General features: G+C 41.5%; 1 protein-coding gene across 1 annotated transcript in view; it reads left to right on the top strand.

The window, feature by feature from the left end:
* The window catches only part of LOC139716929 (insulin gene enhancer protein ISL-1-like), a 72,218-nt gene extending 47,013 nt beyond the window's left edge, over nt 1-25,205 (top strand). Inside the window, exons 5-6 of the mRNA XM_071628454.1 lie at nt 9,826-10,011; nt 24,526-25,205. Of these exons, the coding sequence (XP_071484555.1) occupies nt 9,826-10,011; nt 24,526-24,693 (354 nt within the window). The 3' untranslated portion in view covers nt 24,694-25,205. The remainder of the gene's footprint in view (nt 1-9,825; nt 10,012-24,525) is intronic.
* The last annotated feature ends 530 nt before the right edge of the window (nt 25,206-25,735 follow it).

Below are 25,735 nucleotides of genomic sequence, written 5' to 3'. Positions count from 1 at the left end.
AAATATTTGAGCAAGATGAGCCGCGAAAGCAATTCTAAAAGTTTTTTAATATCGCCGGGTGGTGTGGGTTGTCAGGCAGGCAGGGTCGAGAGAAAATGAGAAAGCCTATTCGATACTGCATTGCCTGTAGTGGAAAATGCGAAGAGCAGTAGCGGAGAAATCGTGCCTACTGTCAGCCGGTCGCCCAGCTCTGCATATCGCATGTGTCCACAGATCCGTAAGTGCATCTTGGAGCTAAACGTGACACACACATGCTAATAAACATCTTCACTTTTGAAGCCAAAGGCAGTAAAAGAGGCGGATGAAAAGATAACAAAGAATAAAAATTTATCATTGAAGATCTGGGTGTATTCTAGATTTAGGAACCAGCGTGGAGTTTTGAGGGTGTACAAGAGAGCACGATTTGCATAACACGGAATGAGCGACCACGCGCCAGGCGGATTGATGTCCTTAAACGAATTTTCTTTTCGTCCCCGACACACAGCCGCTTTCACGCTCTGCAGAAAACGATCGAAACGCACGCACCCATCCGCGTACAAAAGATATGGAAATTGGCAACCAACCTAATTTGTGTAATTGGATCCGCATTTAAGCGGAGACAAAACTAATCGGAGACATTCGGGAACCGTGCATTTAATCTACGGTGCAGCTCGCCGCATGACCGAAAACACAGGCCAAATTCGACGGCATTGTGACATGTCGAATTACGACACGAGAGTCGACTTCGGATGAAAAAAAGGACTACAAAACAAGTTCACCATCATTTTTTCCGCATGCTCATTTACATTTGCAAAACTTGAAGGCGAGGACTATTCCCAAGGTACAGGCCTTTGTCAAGTTTCTATGGGCAGCCATCTATGGAGTTTGAGACGAAAGCGTGGCAATGAAGATGACGAGCAAAGGAAAAAGAAAAAAAAAAGATAAAATGCTTTCTACTCTTAAACACACAACACGCCGTCCCGTAATAAGGCGCCGTATCGCCTCTGAAGGCGCGACAGTGAGGCTGTGCTGTCCGTATCCGTCCGTCAAGCAGATGAGTTTTAAAAGGACGTAACGTACAGTAATCTAAAATTGTATATAGACCTGATGTTTCCTTCCTCGTGCTACTCCTCCAAAATACTTAAAGGGACATAGATACTAAAAGATAAACTCTCGCACTATGAAGATGCCGCTTAAAACTCTCAATACTCCTAGAACGCCATTTTTGTTTTAACTCTCAGACTTTACATCCGGGTTAATAAGACAAATGGTTGGGGTTGGATTTCTCTCGACAGAATTGGAAAATAAGGAAAGTAAGAAAGAAAGGATGGGCCCAGAATTGTAGAGCGTATTTTGATTGTTGTGTATTGAGTCAATAAACGCTGTCACGAAACCACATGTTAAATACACAGACATGTACCCATGCACTGATTACTTTGAAAGTGATAATTCCACTAAACTGGGTTTGAGTCTTTACCTGAATGGCAGGTGGGATACGTTTTGATATTTCGTCAAAATTTGAAAATGCTGGTATGTTAGTGAATGTGTGTGTTTGGCAGTGCCCGTTTTGTCAAATGTGTTTGATTGTGTGCGTATGTTTGTATACTTGCTCGTGTGCGTGTGTGTGTGTGTGTGTGTGTGTGTGTGTGTGTGTGTGTGTGTGTGTGTGTGTGTATGTGTGTGTGTGCATGTGTGTACGTATACATATATATAAATATATATATATATATATATATATATATATATATATATACTTGTATGTTTATGTTTTGCTTGCCTGTGTGTAGAAAAATTTATGATTGTGTGCGTGTGTTTACATGTGGGTTTTTGTGTGTGTATGGTGTGTGTCCTCGGTTGGTATCGAGAGAGTGTCTCTCATCTGCATGGTTCTCAGAGATACCACCTCCATATGTCACGGCCGTCATCTCTCCATCATCGGGATGCCATCCTCTTTGGTCTGAAGAGTCAGGGAAAAGTAGGAGGAGGTACCAAAAATAGGAGGTGTAACACATGGGAATGAGTCCAGGGGAGACAAGCTTCGCACGACCTATCCATCTCAATCGGGCATCCTTCGGCTTTTATTTTCATCAGCATCCGTCTGTCTCCTCCTCTCATTAGACCGCTGTCTCATTCTCATCATCTTAATTCCTCGAGCACTCCCCTTTACTCTGCTTGATTTGTGTTCTCCTTCGTTATTCCGGCTTCCATAATAATGCGACGTTGAATCAACGATGTAATCAACCTTGGCCCTCGCTTTCCCTATTTTCTTCATCTTACCCGTCATACCCCTCCCCTCCTCCCTTCTCTTCCCCTCCTACAACCTCCAAGGTATTCTCTCATACGTTCACTTTCCTCGCTCTTCAGTCCCCCCCCCCCCTCCCTCTTAACCTTAACCCCATTTGTGTACGCGGCGGCGAGCAGAAAGAGTGGAGATAAAGGATGGGTCAGCGGACGGAACGTCACTGTCACTCAAAGTCGCGATTGTGTATGTTTGATCGATCCCAAGAAATCTTACACAGGCCAATTTTCGGAATAATTACATGTTGCGCGATCAATCACAGAGCAGGGAAGGTCTGGGAGGCGGCGGATGCTTTGTGCGTCTGTTCTCTTCTCCTTTTGAGTCCCGATTTCTTCGCGTATATTCCTCTTAAGAAATCTTTCTTTTTTTTCTCCGTCTTCCTCTCTTTCTTTCTCTCTTTCTCTTCTTTTCTTTTTTTTTCAATTTCTCTTCCATCTATCCTTCTTTCAGACACGCTGTATGTGTGTATGTGTGTCCTTTTTTATTTGTGTGGATGTATGTGTGTGTGTTAGTAAACATGGTTAAAGGACAAGTCCACCTTCATATACATAAAGATTGAGAGAATGCAGCAATATTAGTAGAACACATCAGTGAAAGTTTGAGGAAAATCGGACAATCCGTTCAAAATTTATGAATTTTTGAAGTATCTGCGCAGTCACTGCTGGATGACAAGACTACTACAGTGTATGATGTCACATGCGTACAACAATATAACGAAAATAAAAAGAGAAGTTCACAAAACTTTACTTTTTGAATAAAGTGCACATTTCTTTGACTTGTTACTGACGTATACTAAGGGTAATATTATTCCCCCTGCCTTCTGAAAGAGAGAAGTTGAGTGTTCTTTCGTTATGCGAGAAAAATGGAAATATGTTGTATTTTTTTAATCTTTCTTTATATCGTTGTACTCATGTGACATCACAAGCCATAGTAGTCTTCTAATCCAGTCGTGACTGAGCAGAAACTTCAAAAATTCATAACTTTTGAACGGATTGTCCGATTTTCCTCAAACTCTCACTGATGTGTTCTACTAATACTGCTGCATTCACTAAACCCCTTGTCTATGAAGGTGAACTTGTCCTTTAATTATGACCAAGTTCGCAGTCTGCAGACAAGACCTGAAAGTGTTATCAATTATTGGATGTTTTCGTGCAAAACATCAAGTACATATTTCCAAAGTAACACAACTTGTTAGGTCGAAATTCATCGCTCGTCTTGACATCTTTCTTGGGATTTATACAAAAAAAAAAGAAAAACTTTTTCTGGAAGGAGTCTCTGAATGATCACACGAAGGTGTTGTGCCTGTCACTCCATACATAGATCTTGAGTTGAAGGTTTGGGGCAATCTGACTCACCTTGTTGTTGTTGATGTTGTTTGTGTTTTGAGAAGTCTACATCTCTTCTTTTCCCCCCTTTTTGTGTGTCTTGCCCAGTACCGGGTCACTCCTATGCGACGGCAGCGGCAAAGTTGAACTATTCTTTCCCAAACGCCTGAAGAATTATATCTTTGGAATATTCGCGCCGATTTTTGTGTTCAATGTTTATTTACCCCCAGTCGTCTCCTGGGAACTGGGAACAGCAAAGAACTCCATCTCTTGTTCCACTTTCTCAACTCTGTTGCTCTCCCTTTCTTCCACTTTCATTACAAAATGCCCCCCCCCCCTCTCTCTCTCTCTCTCTCTCTCTCTCTCTCTCTCTTCCTCTTCCTCTGTCTCTCTCTGTCTCTCTGCGTCTTTTGAGGACTCTGATCTTATTTCATTCTGTTGGTATTTTTGCTTTCGGCAGTTACCACACAACCTTCTTGTCAAACCGTTTGAATAATCATGTGTCGTCTAGTCGAGCGAAGTCCCCCGGTACATCTTTGTAATTTGTTGACTTCTTATAGCTTAAACTATACTCCACTTAAACACACGCACATGCACACACAGGGACACAAAGCCTCACACTTACAATGGATGCAAACTAAGTGATGACGATTACGATTAACAGTACACAGTACAGGTAGGCTACATTATATTGGATTGCATTCTGCGAAAGTTCATATTCCTCGTCTACGTTCTATATTCTAGTTATTTCCACTTTGAAAGTTCGTATCATTTTCTGTCTCTTAATTATGCAATATGTAAAACACTTCGTAATTATAAAGTTTAATTTGAGAAATGTGGGATATTGAAACGTTGACTCTCGTACAATTACGAATTTTACCGCTTGCATTTTACTTGCATAGAAGAAGACTTGAAATAGAAAGATAAATTACAGAGCCGATTTTTTTCTAAGTCCAGATTGCGTTCCAAATCAGCATTACGAGATTTGTGAAAATCTAGCTTGTGTGCTTCCACGGTTGCCTTTAAACTTGTGTACAGCGTCATTCTCCAGGAGGTCGTGATTTGGGGTGATGTACAATTTGCCTTAATGCGTCGCTTTCGTTTCTGTTTTTCCTCGTCACCCCCACCCCACCCCTCCGTCCCCAACCTCTTTGGTTCCTTTTAGGCGAGTGAGGTCAGGGGAGAGCAAGCCGCCGAACTTGCCCGAGGGGCTTGCTTACACTCGCCCTGTAGCCTTTGCTTACTTGCCCTTGGTGACAGCTTACCTGAGAGATGTGTCTTTAGACAAGCCGACGACATGAACAATTCTCTCTTTTTTTAACTCTTTTTTCCTCGTGCCCTCCCTTCTTTCTCCCATTTCAACCATGTCAAACATTTTTAACTCTCGACATGCGATCGTCTGTGAAATTTCGGGTTTTATAAATAATTGTTAACGTTGACAAATTATTCGCTAATTAATACTGGACACACAAGCACAGGCACACACAAACACACACACACACATACACGCATACACACACAGACCGACCCCATAGTAGTGACTTGGACAGCAAATCAGCGTTATCGAGAGAGGGCGGTCGTTGATATATGATTTAAAAAAATGCTGCAATGTAAGAACAGAAGGATGAAGTTTATGCATCAGCATTGTGTCCGTTCTCTAATGTCAGTGATTTCAAGTTCATGACACACTGTAATACCACCAAGAGACCTGTTTACCTCATTAATATATCAAACAACAAGCAATAAAAGGAAATTGAGACAGTATACTAGTAACCAAACTACAAGTTTTACCAAGGAGATTAGATCATCCACCTCTGAGCTATCCGTTCAAACTAAGTCTCGTAGAAGCATCATTTTGGATTAACGTCCTTCATGCTCTACCGCGAGGTTTTCGAATAGATAATTTTCTGTCCGTTTTATGGACTGACACCATTGGATACTGTATAGATTATGTTAGGTATACTTACCTCAGGAGTTTGAGGTCAAGGGCGTACATGAAAATTGATTTTCAACAGAAATTGAGTTTTCTCCAATCTCAAATAATTTCGGTCATCCGTAAAACTGAACACATGCCATTCGATAACTATAACGTAACATAACTTTAGATTTTAGAGGAAAATGTGATGTCTGGGAGCTCCTATAAAATGAAAGGCAATGACTGGCACTTTTGTGGAAACACGCAGAACGGATCTAACGTCTAATGAAATCAAGCTCTTGACATGAAGTCGTATGTCTGTGTATGTGAGTCTGAAGGATGTGGTGCAGCAGGGATTGTAAAGACGGGGGGGGGGTGGGGTGTGGGAGAAGGGGGTGTTGGGGATGAGTGGCCAAGAGAAGGAGCGTTCGGCGTACTCCTTCCCCACTGCCAAGCCGCGGCTGCCAATAGTGGGGGATGCCCACCTCAGCACTGCGGGTCAACAGCCGAGTTCGTTCCGTGTCGTCAACGCCAGCTCCGACGCGCTAATCTCCGCCGCAGAAATCGTGTTACCCTTTCGTCACAAAAGAAAACATGCCCATGAAATTGCCGTCGGCCGTGCAAGAAGAACTATCCCTACATTTTTTCCTCTCCCTTTCTCTATTCCTCCCTCATTCTCTATGTCTCCCTCTCTTTCCGTCTTCCCCCTTTCATTCCCCTCCTTTCTTCAAGAAAAAAAAAACTCTTGACAACATTAATCATCGTGCTTAGATAAATATTTCCAAGCCCCCTAGCTAGAGCTTAACGGATTATTGTTGAAAAACAACGGGGGAAAATGTCCCATGTTTTCTCAAATCACCTTCGCATTTTGGAGTAGGGTTATTTTTCACACTTTTTAGTCTTCCTTTGTTGTTGTTGTTGTTGTTGTTGTTGTTCTGTTTCTCTCATTTTCCAGTGTTCAGACTTGACTATGAGCCAGGGGTTAGTGGTGGAGGATAATAATATGAAGACATTGTCATGCAAGGAGCATTTTTACTATGTTTTCATAGTATAACAAAGAATAAAGTGGGCGTACATCCTTCATGATTCACAATGCATGTGGCAATATTCAGCCACCCGGTTTCAGACCACGCACCTTGTATGACGACGGGGTCAATGCAGTTAGTTTGTAATACGCGATCACAATGTAACTGCCACAATCGTGACAGCAATCAGATTCAATACTGTTGCGGCGTCGAAAAAGCAGGGCCCTGCAAGATACCTGCCGACCATAGACATGTGAACACTAAGGGCAAAGCTTAGTAGGCAATCAGGCAGAAGATTTTCGTACACCGTAAGTTCTTTCTGCACCATAACAGGGTCACGAGAGAGGTGTGTTGGCGGACTGCTATCTGCGCCCAACTGGCGCACCGCGAAAGCACACCTCACGACGGCGTCCGTTTGTCAAGGTAGCGCCAGCGAGTGTGTGTCTGTCAAGTCTGTGTGTATGTACATGTGTGTGTTGACTTCACGTCTGTTCTTCCCAAATTGCCCAACCAACACATTCACCGTATGCCTCTGGGCATCTTCCAGCGACAACATGTGAGCATCCCCTGAAAGGAATGAAAAACACAACAACAAAAACAATAGGGAAAGAAGAACCGGGAGCTCGCCTCCCTTGTATGTTATTTCATCTCGTCACCTCTCGGTAACCCCCTGTCTCCGTGAAACGCACATTTGTCATATTATTACGCGTCATCTTAGTCCGCAAAACAGTACCGTCAGTAATAGGGAGAACGAGTATAGGTATATGACTAATGCAGCATACCTTGTAGCGATACTGCAGCTTATAAATTAGACGGGTATTCCACCATGTTTACCGCAAGCTATTTGATTTAAATGTTCTTGTACAGATTGAGATACCCATCTACTGTTCTCCGTAATCATCACCGAGACAAAATTAGTTCAGTGCGTCTTTCCCGTTGCCGAAATGCAAAACTCTTCTGGAATATGAAAGCCCCTCTTGTGTTTTCCCTCGCATTCCCCCCGACCCCATCAAAGAAAAAAAGAAGGACGCTTTGCTCCGCAAATTTGATGCATTTTCGTATCTCTCCTCTATCCTGGTTTTACTATGTTTACCGTCCTAGTTGCATTTGAAGGCACAATGCGACTCAAAACTCATTCATGTCCATCCGGCCCGCATAACAATATTCCAATGGGTTGTTCTTTTCTTCCCCGTCGTACAAGAGCATCGGAAGATGGCGGGTGTAAAATGTTTATCAGGGTGTACCATGGAGCAATTGTAGCTCCATGGGTGTACATTGTATCCACCGTGGGCAGTCGTGGCGACGCGATGAAGAAGTCAGTCAATGCGACAAAGTCTTCGGAATTACCCGTCATACGTCGTCAAAACAAGACGAGTGAAAGCGATATGGATGACGGGTTTTAATACCCTTTCTTCCAATTACAAAACGCAGCCGGAGGAAGGAGATGGGGGGGGGGGGGGGGGGAATACCCTTTCTTCCAATTACAAAACGCAGCCGGAGGAAGGAGATGGGGGGGGGGGAGAAGGGGAGGAAGACAAGGGTGGTATTTATTCTGCCTTCTTAAGATGGACATATTAAAGATCAGAGATCAAAGATTAGATATAAAAGTGAATTATATCACGTTTTATAATACAAGATACTCTAAATCTCTTACAGAGAGAAAGAAAGTGCATAAATAGAAGACGAAGATTATCTTAATAAGATGACCTTAATCACCCTTGTCTTTGTATTGTAAACTAAATAAAACATTTTAAAAATTACATTTTAACACGTGGTTTCCACTGTCGTCCAGTAATTTGTAATTAAACATTCTGTAAGTGACAATGCATACATTGTATTACTGAGCCAATGATTAAAAAAAAAACAGTTCGAGAAAGACACTTAAGTCTGGTAGTGTGTGAATTATAGTTGTTTTGTAACCCTTTAATTTCCCCGATCCTTATCAAGATAAACAACTGCGTATATCCTCATCCACTTTTTTTTTCCCATGGCATGTTGTGTCCTCTCAGTTACATGTATGTATGAACTGTCCGCTCTGGCGTATTGGCTTTGCTCGGTACAAAAGGATGGGATGGAAAAGAAAAAAAATGCGGGAAAATAGGATTAAATTATGGTACGCCATCGTACGCATGCTCAGATTAAGGGCGACAGCGACGCCTGTTAGCATCTATTCGACTGTTGTAATTTGATTGTTGTATCTGGCTAATTTGACCCATCTCTCCCTCCTTCCTTCATTCTCTCACTCTCTCCCTCTCTCTCTCTCTCTCTCTCTCTCTCTCTCTCTCTCTCTCCCTGTCTCTTTCTCTCGGTCTTCTCCATTTATCTGACAGTAGTTTGTCTTAAAGGAGCCATTAACGTCTTCGGCTCGAGAATATAAATGTATAAATGTGACCGTAACGGTGGTATTATGTTATATTCATATGATTATGATTATTATATGTTAGTCAGAAATGCGAATCTATGTAAGTTTACAAAATGATACCTTATGAGTGATTCTTTCGTCTTGTCAAAATTGTTGTTTCAGTCAAAGTTAAAATGTTGATTAACTTTGATTAGACCCATACAGTCGTGTTCGTATACTGGGGATTTCTTTTTGTTTTGGGTTGTTTTTATTTCATCTTTTTTCTTTCTTTCGGAGTATAGCATTCTGAAAGAATAACGTTTCAAGCCTGTGATGATTCGAAATATGCAATAGTATGAGACACATGCGTTTCCAAAAATACCTGGTATATAAAATGGAATTAACTTGATGTGAGTTGGGTTTTCATAGCGATGCAGTATGCGGCGCCATAATGTAACGTACTTCACCGAATGATGACGTAGTAGAAGCCTTTATGTTGGGCTCTACTGAGATATCACGGTACACTGTTCACATTAAGATAATCGCCAGTTAGAATCGAAATGATATGCAAGAAATGTATCATGCTCAATGACAGCAAATTAGCAAATGTGGCCAATTGAAAATGACTATGACAATTGTAGTCTGTTGAAAGTGACTATGTGCTACCAATCGTACTTTATTGGGATGTCATCCGCAAAGAAGCAACATACCTTTTACGAATTAGTGAAATGATTGCACGTTTGCACAGTTGCATTTTTTCTCTACAATTCACGACACTTTCGAGTCCCGAATTAGAACTGGGTCTCGATGATCGTAGATAATATTTTTGCCTCCACTGGCCATCACTCCTCAGTCTCCTTATGTAACATAATCATACTGTATTCCATACTGATATTTAATTTCTGCATCCTTTTCTTTTTCGATATTTTTGTCCCGCTCAGGACCCGAATCGTCGAGTCCCGAATTTCAACGGAGTCCCGATGGTAGCCTCGAGTCCCGTCCGTCACGACTCACAGATGCCACAGGGTAGTCAGGTGGAGGTGCAGAGTTACCAGCAGCCTCCCTGGAAGGCACTCAGTGACTTCGCCCTGCAGAGTGATATCGAACAGCCTCCATTCCAACAGCTGGTGAGAATCATACAAACAAAAACCAAAAGAAAAAAAACATAAATTAATGTTATTTTGTGGTTAATTGGTTAGCTGGTTAGTCAGTCAGTTAGTTGAATTAGTTGAGTGGCTGGATCAGTCGATTGGTTGAGATGGGTCGCTTGCTCGCTTTCTTGGTGACTTGATTATCGTTGTACTCGATAATGATGATGGTGATGATAATGATGATGATGATAGTGATGATGAGGATTATTGTGATGGTGATGGCTATGATGATGATGATGATGATGATGATGGTGATGATAGTGATTATGATGATGGTAATATTGTCGTTGTTGATGCTGTTGTGTACGTTAATAGTGATGACGTTGTTGTTGATGTTATGGTGGTAGTGGTCTTTGTTCATGTGACAACAGCGATGTTGACATGGTTGATGTCACCACTTGTATCATTGATGATGACAATGATAACAACAATCATGAAACATGTTGGTTGTTAAGATATTGCTTAGTGTGTTCATCCCACTTTGATTCTGTATTTGTCGCTCTTTTCATCTACTGGACAAATCTAGGAAAAATATAAACTTTAAATCCGGAATTTTGTTTCGGTGTTGTTTGTTTTAGTGTATTAGAAACTGAAAATCAAAACATTGAGGGAACGGCACGGTGAGAACTTGTCGGATGAGAAGGACTCTGATTAGATGATGTCCCCTGAATAAAAATGTTCTCTACGTTTTGTATCATTCACTTCGCCAATCGTGAACGCAGCAGATACTAGATATGTCATCTAGGTGACTAAAGATGAGATATGCTCAAATATTTTTCAACAATATTATATGAAGACTTGTCTCGTCTTTTATAAGAATTCTTTTTTTTTTGGGGGGGGGGGGGGTAGGGGGAGATACGAGTCATGCTCACCCTGTGTTTCACTTGCTCCTCTTTCTCATTGCAAGGAATATACCGACTATATGTATATATCTTTGATCTGTTCAATCACCTTTCAAAGCACAGCCATTGCATGAAGATAATAACGTCATGTTTTACGAGTATTGACTAGAATTGCCCGATTTCACGATTTTTGAAACACAGAAATCGTAAATGCCTAACCAACCATCTGACGGGACGCCGCGAAATTATATTGATGTAACTCCCAACATCTTCCCCTCTTGTTCGCGATAATCACAGAGTCCTGACACCACTATCACATGACACGCACGTCCCGATATCTGACCCATAGCTTCCACATGCTGCTGACGCTGTAAATAATGATATAAAAACAAATGTGAAAGGTAATGGTACCAACACTTTTCGAAGAACGAATGTTAATAAAACGTTTAAATTCTTTATTTCAAAGAATACACCTTTCTGATATCAACGTTAGGTAGAGTTACTAATTTTTAGGGAGGTATTAGGAGCACTTCTGTCTCTGCGCTTAAGCCCAAGAGAGAAGGAGAGAGAAACAGAATCCTAAGGAAATAAACGGCCCTAGAGAGGGGGGGGGGGGAGGGAGAGAGAGAGAGAGAGAGTAGGAATACACAGGGAGAGATGGAGGGAGAAGGAGAGGAGAGAAAAGCAGAGTGAAAAATACGTGGGGGATTTAAGCACGAAACAACTTAGGTGAAAATATCGGTGTGAAAAATTGCTTGCATCATTTCCAGCGCGCAAACAGCGGTGACTTTGACGAGTCCATTTGTCGCCATGGCAACCGGCGCCGAACGCCAACGCCGATGAACTCACATCGCGGTACAGGCGATTCAGCGACACACATACATGCACACTATGCGGTATACCGACACAGAACGAAGGCAACACACAAGTTCCCTTTTTTTTTTTCGCTGCTTGTTCCCCCTTCTTTCACCTTAAATGCACAGCGTGTGCATACGTCTTCCGCGTTAAAAGTGGCAACATGCAAGTTTCGTCCTCCCAATAATTGATGGCATTTCGTCGATAAAGATAATGTGACGCATGCCTCTTCACTTGAGTTATTTTCGCCCTTGTCAGGAGATGGGAGGGTAAAATGGCCACTGTTTGCGCTTAACGGGTGACCTCGAAGACCTTACGTATTTCCGAATATTTCACAGAATGTGCTTGCGAATACGTTTAATGCGTATTTTTTTGCATCGTAAAACAAAACAAACAACAGCTTCTTTTCTTTTTAAAGCGGAAGGCCAAAACGAGCATTACTTTACATTACACATGATATTTCGGCATGACGAAATACCACTCTAAGTGGTTCTTTATGGTCTTCTCACTAAGGGTTTTAGACTTATTCGTCTTCTTCTTTTACATCTCTTACGTAGTTAGCGTAAAATGATGCGCGTCAGAAGCTTTGGCGATCGATTTCCGCGATCAAGCCTGCATCCCTCCAACCTCACCCAGCATCACACTAGCCGTTTCGATAGCAACCGCTCTAAATGGAAGAGCGATTACGCCTGTCTACAAGATGCTCCTTTCTCAAAACGAAATATATAAATTATACTTCTCCTTGAAAATTTGCCTAATGCACAGCACCCCAGCATGGGTAGGGAAAAAAAAGAGTGGAGTCACTTGTGGTAACAGGAAATATTCTAAGTGGAAGGATTTACAGAAATAAAAAGGACATCGAATCCAGAGATGGATGGACCGGTGCGTAAGTGCTTAGGTTGAAGCAGGTTCATCGATTGTTGTTCGTGTTGTTTCTATGTCACCATCTATTTCGGGTCCATACAAGACTTACCTCTGTCTGGTGTCGGCTGCTTCGGCCATCAGTCAAGAGAATATGGCGCTTCCTTTCCGCCTCCTTTCTCTGCATGACGGAGCCAATATTAAGTTTTATAAATCTCACGACTTGGTCTGCATACGAAGAGCATCCTGATTCTACCTCACTGTTTCCCTCTTCCTTCCTCTCCCTCTCCTCATCGCTCTCTTTTTCCCTCTCCTTCTTTCTCTTTATATATCTCTCTGAGAGTCCTCATCTATTCTTTAATCTCTCTCTCTCTCTCTCCCCTGCCATCTTTTTCTCTCCTTTCTCTCTCTCTCTCTTACGGCGCGTATCTACTTCTGTTTCTCTTATGTCCAATTCTAATCTATTCATATCTTTAGTAGTTTTAATCGAACTAGCTCCTCTTTTATGTGAAATTTTCACATATGAATATAAGGCCAAAGTAGAATATATCTTTGTGTGTGTGGTTGCGTGTGTGCACATTTGAGCAAAATCTATGAAAGATTTTACTAGAGATTTTATCCTGGAGTTGTATAAATGTTTGTTTTTTTTATATAGGCCTATATTCCTTTATATAACTGCAATATGAGTTACATGTTAACACATTCAAGTGAAGTATGGTTTCACATGCTAATATAATCAAAATAATTCATAATGCATATCATAATATGTACTGTTACGTTAGTATTGTTAAGTTGGTTTGACTTTAGATGACTTATTATTGTTGTCAGTGTTAAAGTTAGAGATTATGGCAGTAAACGCTGTAAATTGATGTTGATTTCGTCTGAACTGTATTTGCACGTTTTATTTTGTATCCAGAATGGATTGTTTATTGCTGTGCGATTTGAGAGTGAAAATAATGAAGGTCTTTTTGCTAAGAATTAAAAGGATTATTCTAAACAAATAAAAGCAAGTGAGGCTTATTGTATGGCATGTTACTGTGTAATTGTCGGTAGGTGCACGTCTGCCTTTAAAGTCCTATTTCTGGAATGTCTTTTTGAAAAGAACGCGCGAAGTAAAACCTAGTAGTCTATAAATTAGACTCACCCATATCTATCTATTTCTATCTATCTATCTGTCCATCTATACTAACCTATCTATCTATTTATCTATCTATCTATCTATCTATTTATCTATCTATATATCTATCTATCTATATATCTATCTATCTATCTATATCTATCTATCTATCTATATCTATCTATCTATCTTTCTTTCTATCTATCTATCTATCTATCTATCTATCTATCTATCTATATATCTATGTATCTCTTTCATCTATCTATCTATCTATCTATGTATCTGTATATCTATCTATCTATATATATATATATATCTATTTATATATCTATCTATCTATCTATATATCTATCTATCTGTCTATCTATCTATCTATATATCTATCTATATATCTATCTATCTATCTATCTATATATCTATGTATCTCTTTCATCTATCTATCTATGTATCTGTATATCTCTCTTCTCCACTCTTCTCTTGCCATTCCTTTGTCATTTTTAAAAAAAATCATTTTTCTTCGCACACCATAAAAGTGTATCAGATGCTGTGACGTGTATCAATGCACGGGTTTGAGTGGTAGTAAAATCGTGAGTTGTGTTGTAGTTCCATGGTAAAATCAGGGAGGTGAGATGTACCTCCCCAGTAAAATGAAGGTGGTCGTCGGCCTGTCCATACTGGGTCGAAGCAGAGCCTGCGTGCTCGCTCGGGCCACTGCATACATGGGCTCATTAGATTATCCGCCTGGTTATGACTTTCGTTTGTGATAACGGCTAGTTTGACGGAGGACAGGTACATTATTTCGCTTGTCACTGTCCTTGCCTGCTCGGACATGGGAAAGAGGTCAGAATATAACGTTCATGGTTGACCAGGAAGAAGATTGCATCCCGTGGATGTTGATCTCGTAGTATAAACAAGCCTCCTAATTACCCGTATGTTTTACTGTATCGGGCTTCTTCATGTAACAAATCAGTTTTTCCCCCGTCTTTCATCCCATAAAACCCCCCTGACAGAGTTTATCACTCCGACGGTGGGCCAGCCAACTACATTCCCCGGGAATCGGTCAATAATTCATCCGGTCGCCGTGGCTTAGCTCTCTTCCACACGCAGGGGGGTTTTGACGAGCACGAGGATTCTATATAGCTCTACGAACCGACAATGACACTGCTAGCCAAAAATTATGGTTTGCCTGCGTGATATTTGACGGTGGCCGTTGTTTCGGAGGGACACTAGAAAGAGGAGGAGGAAAAAGAGGGAACAAAAGAGAAAAGAAAACTCTCCCACCGTTGCCTCGTGCCCTGTGTATCTTTCCCGGGATATTTGTTTTTTGGCACGGCGAGCGGAGAAAATATTCGAGCTGATGTAATTTATATGTTTACTGGCCGCGAACTTGTGGCTGACTCAAAGCGCCGTGTTTATCTTCGACAATGTTAATTTGTAACTCTTTGAAGGATGTTTCGACTCGAGTGGAGAGGGCAAATTTAGACACAAAACACACACACACACACACACACACACAAGCTTAAATAAGATATCCTGGTGGGGAATAACCCACATAAATACTCCTCTCTAACTCGCCTAGATATTCGCCTGTTGTGACAAACAAAGAGGAGAAAATGGTGTGTGTTTAGCAGAATTCGTGCTGCCCCAGATAAAACAGCCCCTCGAAAAACGTAAATTTATGTTACAGAGCGACGGCCATCCAGATCAACCCAGAAAACTAAGGAACAAATACATTCATACAGAGAGAAAGAGAGATGGAGAGAGAGAGCTGAAACCATGACTACACTGCAACGCTATCCAAACAAAAGTCAAACATCGCAGCCCAGTAAGAGAATTCACATCCAGTTTTACCGCGGTCAGCCTGTTATTGTAAATCTCATGTGGCCGATATAATGAAAAGACAATTCGGCTTACTGAGTATACCTGGCTTGACCCAGGAACGAAGATACACGGCCCCTACGTGTCGAAAGCTGTTTCTATCAGCGTCTAATTGACATAGAAACTGCCGAGAGCCGATGGCTTCACACTGACCGTCACCATTAGATGTGAAGTGCACCCGTTAATACAAAAGAAAATAGAATTCACTTCTTCGAAAAATGGACTGAGTGTATTGTCCAATTTCCACCTTTTTCTCCGTTGATAATGGATGTGTGTGTTTGTGTTTGTGTGTGTGTGTGTGTGCTTGTCCGTCGTGTTCAACCACTTGTTGTTTTCCCGCCATTCATGCGTATCTTTTCCTCCGCAACAAGCGATGATTACAACAAAAATAAGATTTGCCACAAAAAAAGTGTTTCCTTAGACGTATACGTTCATGTAAAGAAAGTCAGCATCATCAACAAAACCTAGGCGAAATGGGACGCAATTCTTTTTTTTTAATACAAAATATTTGATGGTTAAGATGATGCATGATGATGATGATGATGATAACAATGATAATGACAGTAATCATCGGCAGCAGCACCACCATAATCTTAATATACACTAATCAAAAGGAGAAAGGGTGTGGCAAAAGTTGACAGACCAAGCTATACATTAAAAGTCTTATTCAAAGCCAAGCTGAATTCTTTCGAAGATTATCGAATAAGGCTAGTACATGTACTACTTTATGGAGGCGTGTGGAGGCGTATAAAGGGCAATGCACCCACGTTCCATACATAGAACTTCACACGTGGGGCTATGGGATGTTCACTCGCAGAAACGCTAGTCCGTGTTTCCACGTCCCCTTCCCGTAACGCTCTACGCTGACAGACGCCTATCAGTGGAGCGAGAGCCGTTCTTCCTCTTTCAAACGCACCATCACAAAGTCACGTGGGCTTTAAAAAAAAACAGATTCAAGAGCCTCTCTCTCGAGATTCACATGAGAAAAGTAAAAACCACTCTATTGGACCCCTTCTCGTCTGCTTAGCTGCGCATGCGCTGTCCGTCTCTAGAGACGCGGCCATTTTGGATCCGCAGCGGAAAAGAGATGTGTCCTCGGCCGCCCGCGAATGGCGTAAAGGTGACAAAGATTATGTCGTCATTATCACAACACACAAGCGAATCAGCAATTGGTTATTTCCACTGATATGAAATCCAAGCCCGTCGCGTCTTTCCGCACCCGCAACGGATACGCGTTTATTACTAGATTGGAAAGGCCCTTGAGGAGGGTAATGCATGGGGGGGGGGGGGGGGGGAGGCGGCACTCAAACTTGATAGGTTAAGGATCTGACTGAAAATTTTGGGCGCTGTTGGCCAAAAGAGTCTCATTTCATATTTACGCTGTTGTACGTCGAGAGTGCTAATAGAAGTATATAAATAATATAGCAGGAAAGTTCAGTTTAGTTTTGTTCAATTCAACAACAACAACAACAAAAAAACGTAAAGGATCAACGACAATTTAACTATAATCCGACGAAATCAGTGATGACTAGATTTACTCCAGACACATTATGGACACGAACGGCGCATGAAAAATAAGGTATTATGCGTATATCGTCACCATTTTGTATGAACTTTATAACACTCAATAGGCCTACTTATTGTTGAATAATGATTATTCAGAGTGCTTGTAATAAGCATATATATATTCATGTTTTAATTTCATCATCTGTATCGAACCTGGAAAATACATTTATTACTACCACGACCGTATTTATATCGAACATTCCTACATTATAATTATATTATCATTATTGTAATTCTAAATCTAAACGATTGATATAGATATAATTATAATGTTATATATGGGCCTATTTAGTTAGATGAATAAATAGATAATTGGGGGAGAGACAGACAGACAGACAGACAGACAGGCAGACAGAGATAGAGATTTTCATGTTTCACAGTGGACGCATGGCTAGCGTCTAATAACAGATCATTTTAGCGCTATTAACAGAAAGGAATAATGCAATATTTCGAATTAAACCCTTTGAACGGTACGGTATCGAAACCTGTGACCACGCTTGATAAGTGCATATGAGAAAGACAGACCCTAGCTTCTTGTCAAGAGCATTGTCATTATATCTTATCCACTTTATGATTGCAGTCATTTTGACTACCCAAAGCGATGTCGAGTATCAGCTGAAACAGGCGAAAGGAGAACAAGGCTCTCACTTTTGAGCCGAAAAACGTGTGAATGATATGTTTTGTTCCTTGTGATTTTGAAGAATGTCAGCGGAAACGGCTCAATTTGGGGAAGCGAAATTCGTGTCACGCTTGCGAGTAAGCAAAAAGAAACAGAAAACAGAAAACAGACAAAAACGCTAAAAACCAGACTATAGATTCACTCTAAACACGAGCCGCGAGAAACCGGACGAAAAACGACTTTTCCAGTTTCTTTGTGTTCTGTCTTTCAATGATATTTACACGTACGATCCCATGAAATAAGAAAATAACTGTACGTTGTAGTCTTACTTTTCCACGATAGTCAACAAATTTCACAATATTTCTGTGACGCACGCTTTGTCAACTCCTTGTCGCGCGAGAAAGAAGTATTCTTCAAGTTTGATAAAAAGGCTTTTAAGACCAATTTCGACCTTCAAGGGTTTGACGATAGGTGCGTGTTTTTTTTTTTTTGTGCGTGTGTTTTTTTTTTTCATATTATGTATTTCCCCGGCAAACTTTGTTTTTTTTTTTCTTCACGATTTTCTCTCTTTTTTTGGCATTTTGCTTTTCGGACTGTTTTCTTGCCCATTTTGTGCTTCCCTTCGAGGAAAAAACAAAACAAAAATCGCCATCATTCTGTGGAATCACTACTCCTGATCTTTTTTCCCTACTCTATACGCTTGATGAAAGGAAAACTAGAAATAATCCTGTGACAATTTTAGTTGTTTTTACTTATTTTGTTTGCTCTTGCTTTTGTTTTCTGTTGTTCGTTTTGCTTTGTTTTCTTGCCTTTTCTTTGTATGAGTGTGTGTGTGTGTGTGTGTGTGTGTGTGTGAAAAATTACCCGGAAGATCTCCCTTTGTTGATCGATATGGATCAGGGATTTCATACAAGAGGATTTCTACACTGGTAATCCAGGATTCGAGCTTCATCGGGGAAGAAAAACAATTTCTTTAGCTTTTCAAAGTCGCATCTTTTCTACAATCCATCCTCTCGTGTGAGTGCCCTCAGAGCAAATAGTTACGTCTAGTTTTATCCTGGCGTATAACATGTTTACGCGCGCAGCATCAAAGTCTCTACGCCGAAATTGATTTTATCTCATGTTATTTTGGATGGGATTTATCATCGTGTTTATTTTTTGTTTAGTGTTATGTCAGTTTTCTCGCGCGAATCGGCGCGCTGTCAGTTTGTGATCGCCCGGCTTCTATCAAATAATTTTCAGTCAATTCTCGCGCAATGGCTTCTCCTTCTTTGTCAGTGGGTATCAGTCGGACTTAGAGCTTATCTAAATGCAAATTTCAGCGCGGCTGTCACTCAAAATAAATGGTTTCCATTGGAGACGGGATGAAAAGAAAATTAGAGATCAAAAACAGGCATAATGATAAAGGATGTTAAGGAAAGAAAAATTGCAAAAATGCAACAATAAAAAAAAATTACCATGGGTATTTTTCTCGTTTAAAAAAAATAATAAAATGAGAAACAATTATTTGAAGACACTTTATCTTTATGTACGATTTGATCTGCGTCTGCACGTTTCTTACGCATGTCTGATTAGATGGTGAAGGGGGTGGGGCAGGCACTTATGGAAAGGAAGAAGATCGAACTCGACTGTGTACACAGAATACAATGAGCAAGTGATTCACCGTGTGTTTGGTATGAAGCACCGGTTGTATAATAAATCAGATCCTAAAATTGATACTAACTATATAATTTGTGGGGTTCAATGCGTAACACATCATCTAACCTTCTCCTATTCTTTTTTATTATTTTTCTTTTCTCTTGGAGAACGGTCCGGGAAGACTGGTGATCAATTCAGGGGAAAAGAGCGGGAGAGAAAGGACCCTGAAAAGAAGAAGAGAATGTCTGTGTTTGCTTAGGTTATCGATGCAAATATTTATTGTACTTTACGATCAGGTTTTGCGCCATAAATCATCTGGTTGCGGATCCTCGAGCAGTGTAAACAGTTTTGACAAAGTAACCCTTGGCGGTGCGGCGCTGTTCGGAGTCGCCGCGCCGTTTTACCGGGACTCCCCTCGCCATGTCACTGACAATTTAACGTATGACTGATAGACGCGGGACTCGGAAGGCACGAATGTTGCTGTTAAGTTCAATTGATACAATGATACGCCGTTGAAACAGTGGCCAATGCAAAAGAGAGGTTTGCCCCCTCTTCCATTTGTGCAGTCCTTGTGAGTTAAACTCCTAACATTATCATTTCACAAAGCGGGTTTTCCCCCGCGGTATATGACTCCCGTGTAAATGATCTGTAAGATCATGAAGATGGCAGATGATGTTGCAATGAAGCACTCTGTCGCCGATCAAGAAGGTCCAGGGTTCGAATTCCAAGCCAATCTAAAGAAAAGGAAATGATGAATATTATTGTTTACTGCTCTTTATGCGCGGCAGTAAACCTGAACTGCCGTTCCCATACATACGCAGTGATCCGGCAGTTTGACGAACGGGTACACTGCCCATAAATGTTCAATGGTGACATGATACATGCACATAAACTCTTAACGTATCATTTATGCTTCAGAAGCTCAGAAAATGGCTGTGTTACACTTTTATGGATAACAAGATTACTTTGAAACGCTTGATGTGGGTTTTCGTGGGGCTTTTTTTAACGCACCCCACCACTACCACCAAATTCATTCAGTTTGCTTGCATTCTGAAATTTGACTGTTAACCACTTTGTACATCATGGATCACAGTAGGCCATAATATTATGAAGTTTTAATCATTAAGAACAAATGAAAACAAGAGCCCATGCAGTCTGTTATTGTTGGTAATACTACACACGCTATTAGAGGCAGGGTGAGAGTTGTCGCTTCTTAGTTGTCATCGTCTTATTGTAACCATGATAACTCATTTAATAATAGCCGAGAAGGTTGTAACTGTGTGGGCTCTTGGTCAAAATATGATGAGTTTGTTGATGATGCCAATGCCCCCTTACCTTATGAAGACCAGCCGTTTGGATCACTGTGAGGCCAGTCTATAAGGGGTAATCTACCGATATATGAACATTTCGTCTTTTCGTCAATATGCGTTATCCCAGTAAAACACTGGCCAGACATCGGATTATCAGCGTTAATCCCAGTCCAGCCAAAGTTGTCCAGAAAGATTGCCCAACGAATTGACGAGCATCAAACATTAGTGAAAGTTCTCCTCGTCTTATCACATCTCCCTCTTTCTCCCTCTTTGTACCTTTTTCTCTCTTCTTGCTGTTTTTCATCATCATCTTCTTCTTCTTCTTCCTCTTCTTCTCCTCCTTCTTCTTCGGCTACTGCTTCTTTGTACTTGTATTTTTCTTTTCGAGGCTAATTTGACGAAATGGGGTAGAAATGTTGATGCGGGAAGTGCTTATAGAAGTGGTGTCCGTTTGAGACGTCTCTTTCCCCGATGTTGTCTTTTCGAGAGAGATGGGGGAAGGAAGAGAGAGAGAGAGGGAAATATTAAGGGATTGCAAAGAGAGAGAAAGAGAGAAGGCGAAAAGAAGATAGGGAGAGAAAGAGAGAGAGAGAAAGCGCATTTACCTAATGGTGGGGTGTGATACCCTCATGTTTTTGCTTCAACCGCGACAAAGAAAAATAAAGGATGAAAAACCGATTCGGAAGAAGAGAAAATGCGGCGTGTTATCTATCATCAGCCCATCCCTCTGTTAACACTTTATCCACAGCGGCGCTCCACCGTGGATCGCTTGAAAGGAGCTGCTTTACAATGTTCTCCAGCTTTTTCTTTTATCTCCCTTTTTTTTGGGGGGGGGGAGGGGAAGGGGGAGGGTGTCCACTCTCCAAATGTATTTCCACCAACGTTTGGCTATGCCCATAGGCTTATTCAGTGAAAGAGATGTGATGTCTATAAGAAAAAGAAAAAGCGCGCCAGAATGAGTAAGAGATGATGACAATCTACAGCCAGTCGTCTGACCACTTTTGAAAATGCGTCAAATCCTGAGGGGCCGACGGAGGGGAAAGAGAGGGAAACGGACAAGTTTCGCGAAGTGTAAATTTTGAGTTTGATTCACTGTACGAATGAGATGTTACTTGCATTCCAGTGCACACTAATTTGTCCAGAAAAAGTGTACTTACATAGCTTTCGCTTCGTGCTCGTCATAATAATCTGGACTGGTTGTATTCTTTAGAATAGATAATAATGTAAGAACAACGTGTACGTGACACCACGACTACAGCAATGTAATCATTTTGTGCGTTTGTACTTTCGGGTACATGATGTTTTATTTATCAAAGCTTTTCAGTGGTTAGTAAGAGTCAAGCACTGGAATGTGTTGAATTCAAAGTAATAAAAGCACTTTAATATTAGGGATAAGTTGAAAGGTCTAGACGTTGCTGTCTTATGTCTAAGGCTCTACTGCCTACTATTGCTTTCAATTTCGTTATCCTATTCGGAAGTATCATGAGGATATCAATTTGAAAGGCTACCTTAAGGTATACTTATACACAGACACAGACACAATGACTGACAGACAGACACACAAACACACACACACACTCACATGCAAGTGTAGGCATAATGCAGTAGTCGGAGAAGCTCATGGAAACATGATCTGTTGAAGGTTTAGTAAACAAAATGCCCCTCAGAAACAAACTGGCGTGAAAGTAGACTGTTCACTATACGAGACCACGTTTAACTTGATGCTGAGGAGATTCGAGCTGGCGTTGGTGAAAGATGGTGTGTCGTAGTGACGCGGATGGCATGTTCGCGGTTTACTTCGCAGGTGTTTATCCAGCGGTATCCCCCGTAAGCGCCCCGCATCCCTTGCGGCGCAATGGCGTGAGATCGCCCAGTCCCACACTGGCAGTGGTATGAGGGAGCAATGGACAAAATCAATCTATAATACTCATCAAGATTAAGTGCGGGGATCGCCCATTTGCGAGTTCGTCATTCACTGCCGATCCATCAAAGGGCGACACGAGGGATTGTGGATATGGAAGGACCAACCGCCCCTGTTTTATCGCCTCATGTCCTACCACTGTACCGTGCGCGCGACAAGTAACTGTTCTGCCGGGCCTCTATGTGGCACTTCAGCTGAAGATGGTAACACCGTGTTTAGCTTGGCGTCTTAAGCACAGAATCCATCATGGTTTAGTCAGTCTAAATCCATGCAGTCAATCGCGTAGAGCAAGGCACGACAAAGTGTTAATGACAAAGTTCCCACTGAAATAGTCACTCAGCTATCCCGCAGTCCCCGTGAACTGTGCATTTAACTAAAGGCAGTGGCTATACTGTACACATCGCTTCCCAGACTCTGAGAGAGAAGTTGAAGATGAAGGAGGAAATAACATCATTTATTATTGGGGTGCTTTCAGTCGATTACAATGATAATATTTGCGATGCCTTGCCTGTACATTACACCACCATCTCTTACGATGAGTGTCATATCTTGTGATGCTTACAAAATAGATTATTCTTTCTGGATACCATAAACCTTTGCCTACTCGTGGTGAAGATATCAAAATTGAATGGAAAAGTGTAAACATTATTCATACTTCGTTTGAAGTAAGGTTACACGTACTCGAGAGCAGGTGAATGTCAACATAATGAGAACTCTTCTAACTTTCACCATGCGATAGCGATGAATGCGTGTGAAAACAGACATCCAAAAAATCTGTCAGGGTCGTGTCAAACAGGGCTGTGATCTCAGGCTACAGTTTGTTTATTTTTCACTCTGCAAAGATGTCGCCACGACAGTTACTTTTTATCATCATTATCATTATTGTTATTATTGAAGGGTCAATTTCAAGGTTTGCCTCCGTCTTCGTTTTCCCTTCTATATCTACGTCTTTATGTTTCCTCTTTATCTAGACTTTTCTTGCCTTGAGTCGGCGGACGTGAGAAGTTCTCTCGCAAATACCTTCCGGACCGGAGCTTCCGTTCGGTCGGAGTCGAGAAGATAGAATGTCGCAACGAAAACCCATTTGCACGCCATTAGAAAGGAGGGCCTTCTTGGTTGCCATAACTTTCTTTAGGGAGATAATATGGCGCGTTTCATTTTCTTGTTTTCCTGCGCGATATCGCTCACTATTTAGTTCCTGTCGGTATAATGGCGACGCCAAAATCTGCCCTCGCGACCAAAAACAAACATGTGCATGAATGTAAATAGAGGCTACGCTCAGATGGAGAGTGTGATATGAGTCAATGGTGGTATGCATTATATTGTACGCTGTATGTGTCTTGTGTGTTATTATGTTTGGTGGTGGATGTGTGTATGTGCAATGTATTCTGCAAGTGGCGATGTGGGGTTTTTTTCTGTGTAAATGTGTGTGTGTTTTGATTGCAATAAATAGAGATTATCTCTATGAGATGCTTCTTTTTTGTGGAGGACATTCTAAGAATAAAAGATTCTACAAATCTATTTGATCTGGCATAATACAATGTCTACGCTTATCTTGTTTCACTGAAAAGTAATTTATCTGTATTTCGTTAAAATATATATGAAAATAGCTATTTCTGATGATAAATGATAACCCACCGGAGCCTGACACTTCAATTATGTCATCGTCATCTATTTCATCCATTCATATATCAATCTGTCTTCATGCTTACAGATCTGTTCTAAAGCTCTTTATGCATAACACATTACTGACAGATGTCCTACGTTTCGCTCAGTTGCCTTGATGTCACGCTAGATAATAAAATTCCATGTCCTCCGTCCTGAATTATTCATCGTCATTTATCTCTCGATCTCTGCTTCATCCTTGTTGTCGCAAAATCCAGGTCAACTTCTCCGAGCAGAGCCTAGGCCAGACCGCAGTCGGTAAAGACATTCCACCCCGGGACGACGCCGCACCTGGGTCCGGCATGAGTCTGCCTCCGACGCCCGACTCGTCCGACCGGATGCACACCACGCACCTGGACCTAGAACCGCTTAGTGCCAGCGAATAAGGGATGCGCGACCACTCACTTCGTGCACGAGGATCAACAAGCAAGGAATTGTACAGCGAGACGAGATATTCATAAAGCGCTTTCTTCGTGGATTTACTAGTGTACTATCATTGTGTATACAATGTATGATCGTAGGAGAGAGATAAGCGAGCCTCTGCGGCATGATCAACTTGCTTTCTTATGACAAGTAAAGGATTGGAATAAAAGGAAAAGAGAAAATATTCGCCTCACTTTTTTACGATTTGGAACTTCATCGAAACTCTATCAGTTGTGCACTTTGTTGTGAATTCGTGGAACTTGGTGTCTTGTATTTATCTCATCGTGGACTCTTTTATTTCTGTAAGATAGGCGGTGTCTTTTGGAGGGAACAGTGGACATATCTTGCTAGCATGGCAACAGTTGGACCTTTCTGTCCAACGGTATGGAATACAACCACAGGATGCAATGTTTGCTTATTGAGTTGCCACATTTAGGGCGGGGAAAACACTTGCCTAGCAATAACGCACGAGTATAAGGACTTCCTTTACGAACTCACATAAACAATGTGGTGGGGGGTATTTGTTTTCATCAGGACAATTAACATTATGGAAAAAAAAAAAGCAAAACGCTTTCGTTTGCGTCCTCTCATGTGACCGTGGATACGGACACACGTTTTCTCTTTACAACGAAGCTGGACTTTTGCGTATCGAGCATGCGTCGTCACCGGGGGGAGCCATCGTCTGCTAGGAGCTGTACGCGTACGGACGCGAGAGGCGCCCTCCAGAGACAAACCACCAGACAAAAGATGTTCAGCTGACGCAGACCGACTTTCCCTGTTTGTGAAATGAAAGGGGGGGGGGGGGGGGGGCAATCGTGTGATTCACCTAGTCCCGGATCCTCTCCCGATTTTTCTCTTTTCAACCTGCACATGTCCAAGCCCAAAATAAGCCACGAACTGGCCAAGATTTCTCGAATTACAGACATAAGGAGAAACTCATCAACGGCAGTTTTTTTTTCCTCCTCGCTTTCACAAGACATGATATCCATATCAGGGTGATTACGA

Source organism: Diadema antillarum, unplaced genomic scaffold (assembly GCF_040938485.1).
Source record: "Diadema antillarum isolate AM-2024a unplaced genomic scaffold, OU_Dant_1.0 scf00000071, whole genome shotgun sequence".
In the NCBI taxonomy this organism is placed as follows: domain Eukaryota; kingdom Metazoa; phylum Echinodermata; class Echinoidea; order Diadematoida; family Diadematidae; genus Diadema; species Diadema antillarum.
This window is presented reverse-complemented; position numbering and strand designations above follow the sequence as displayed.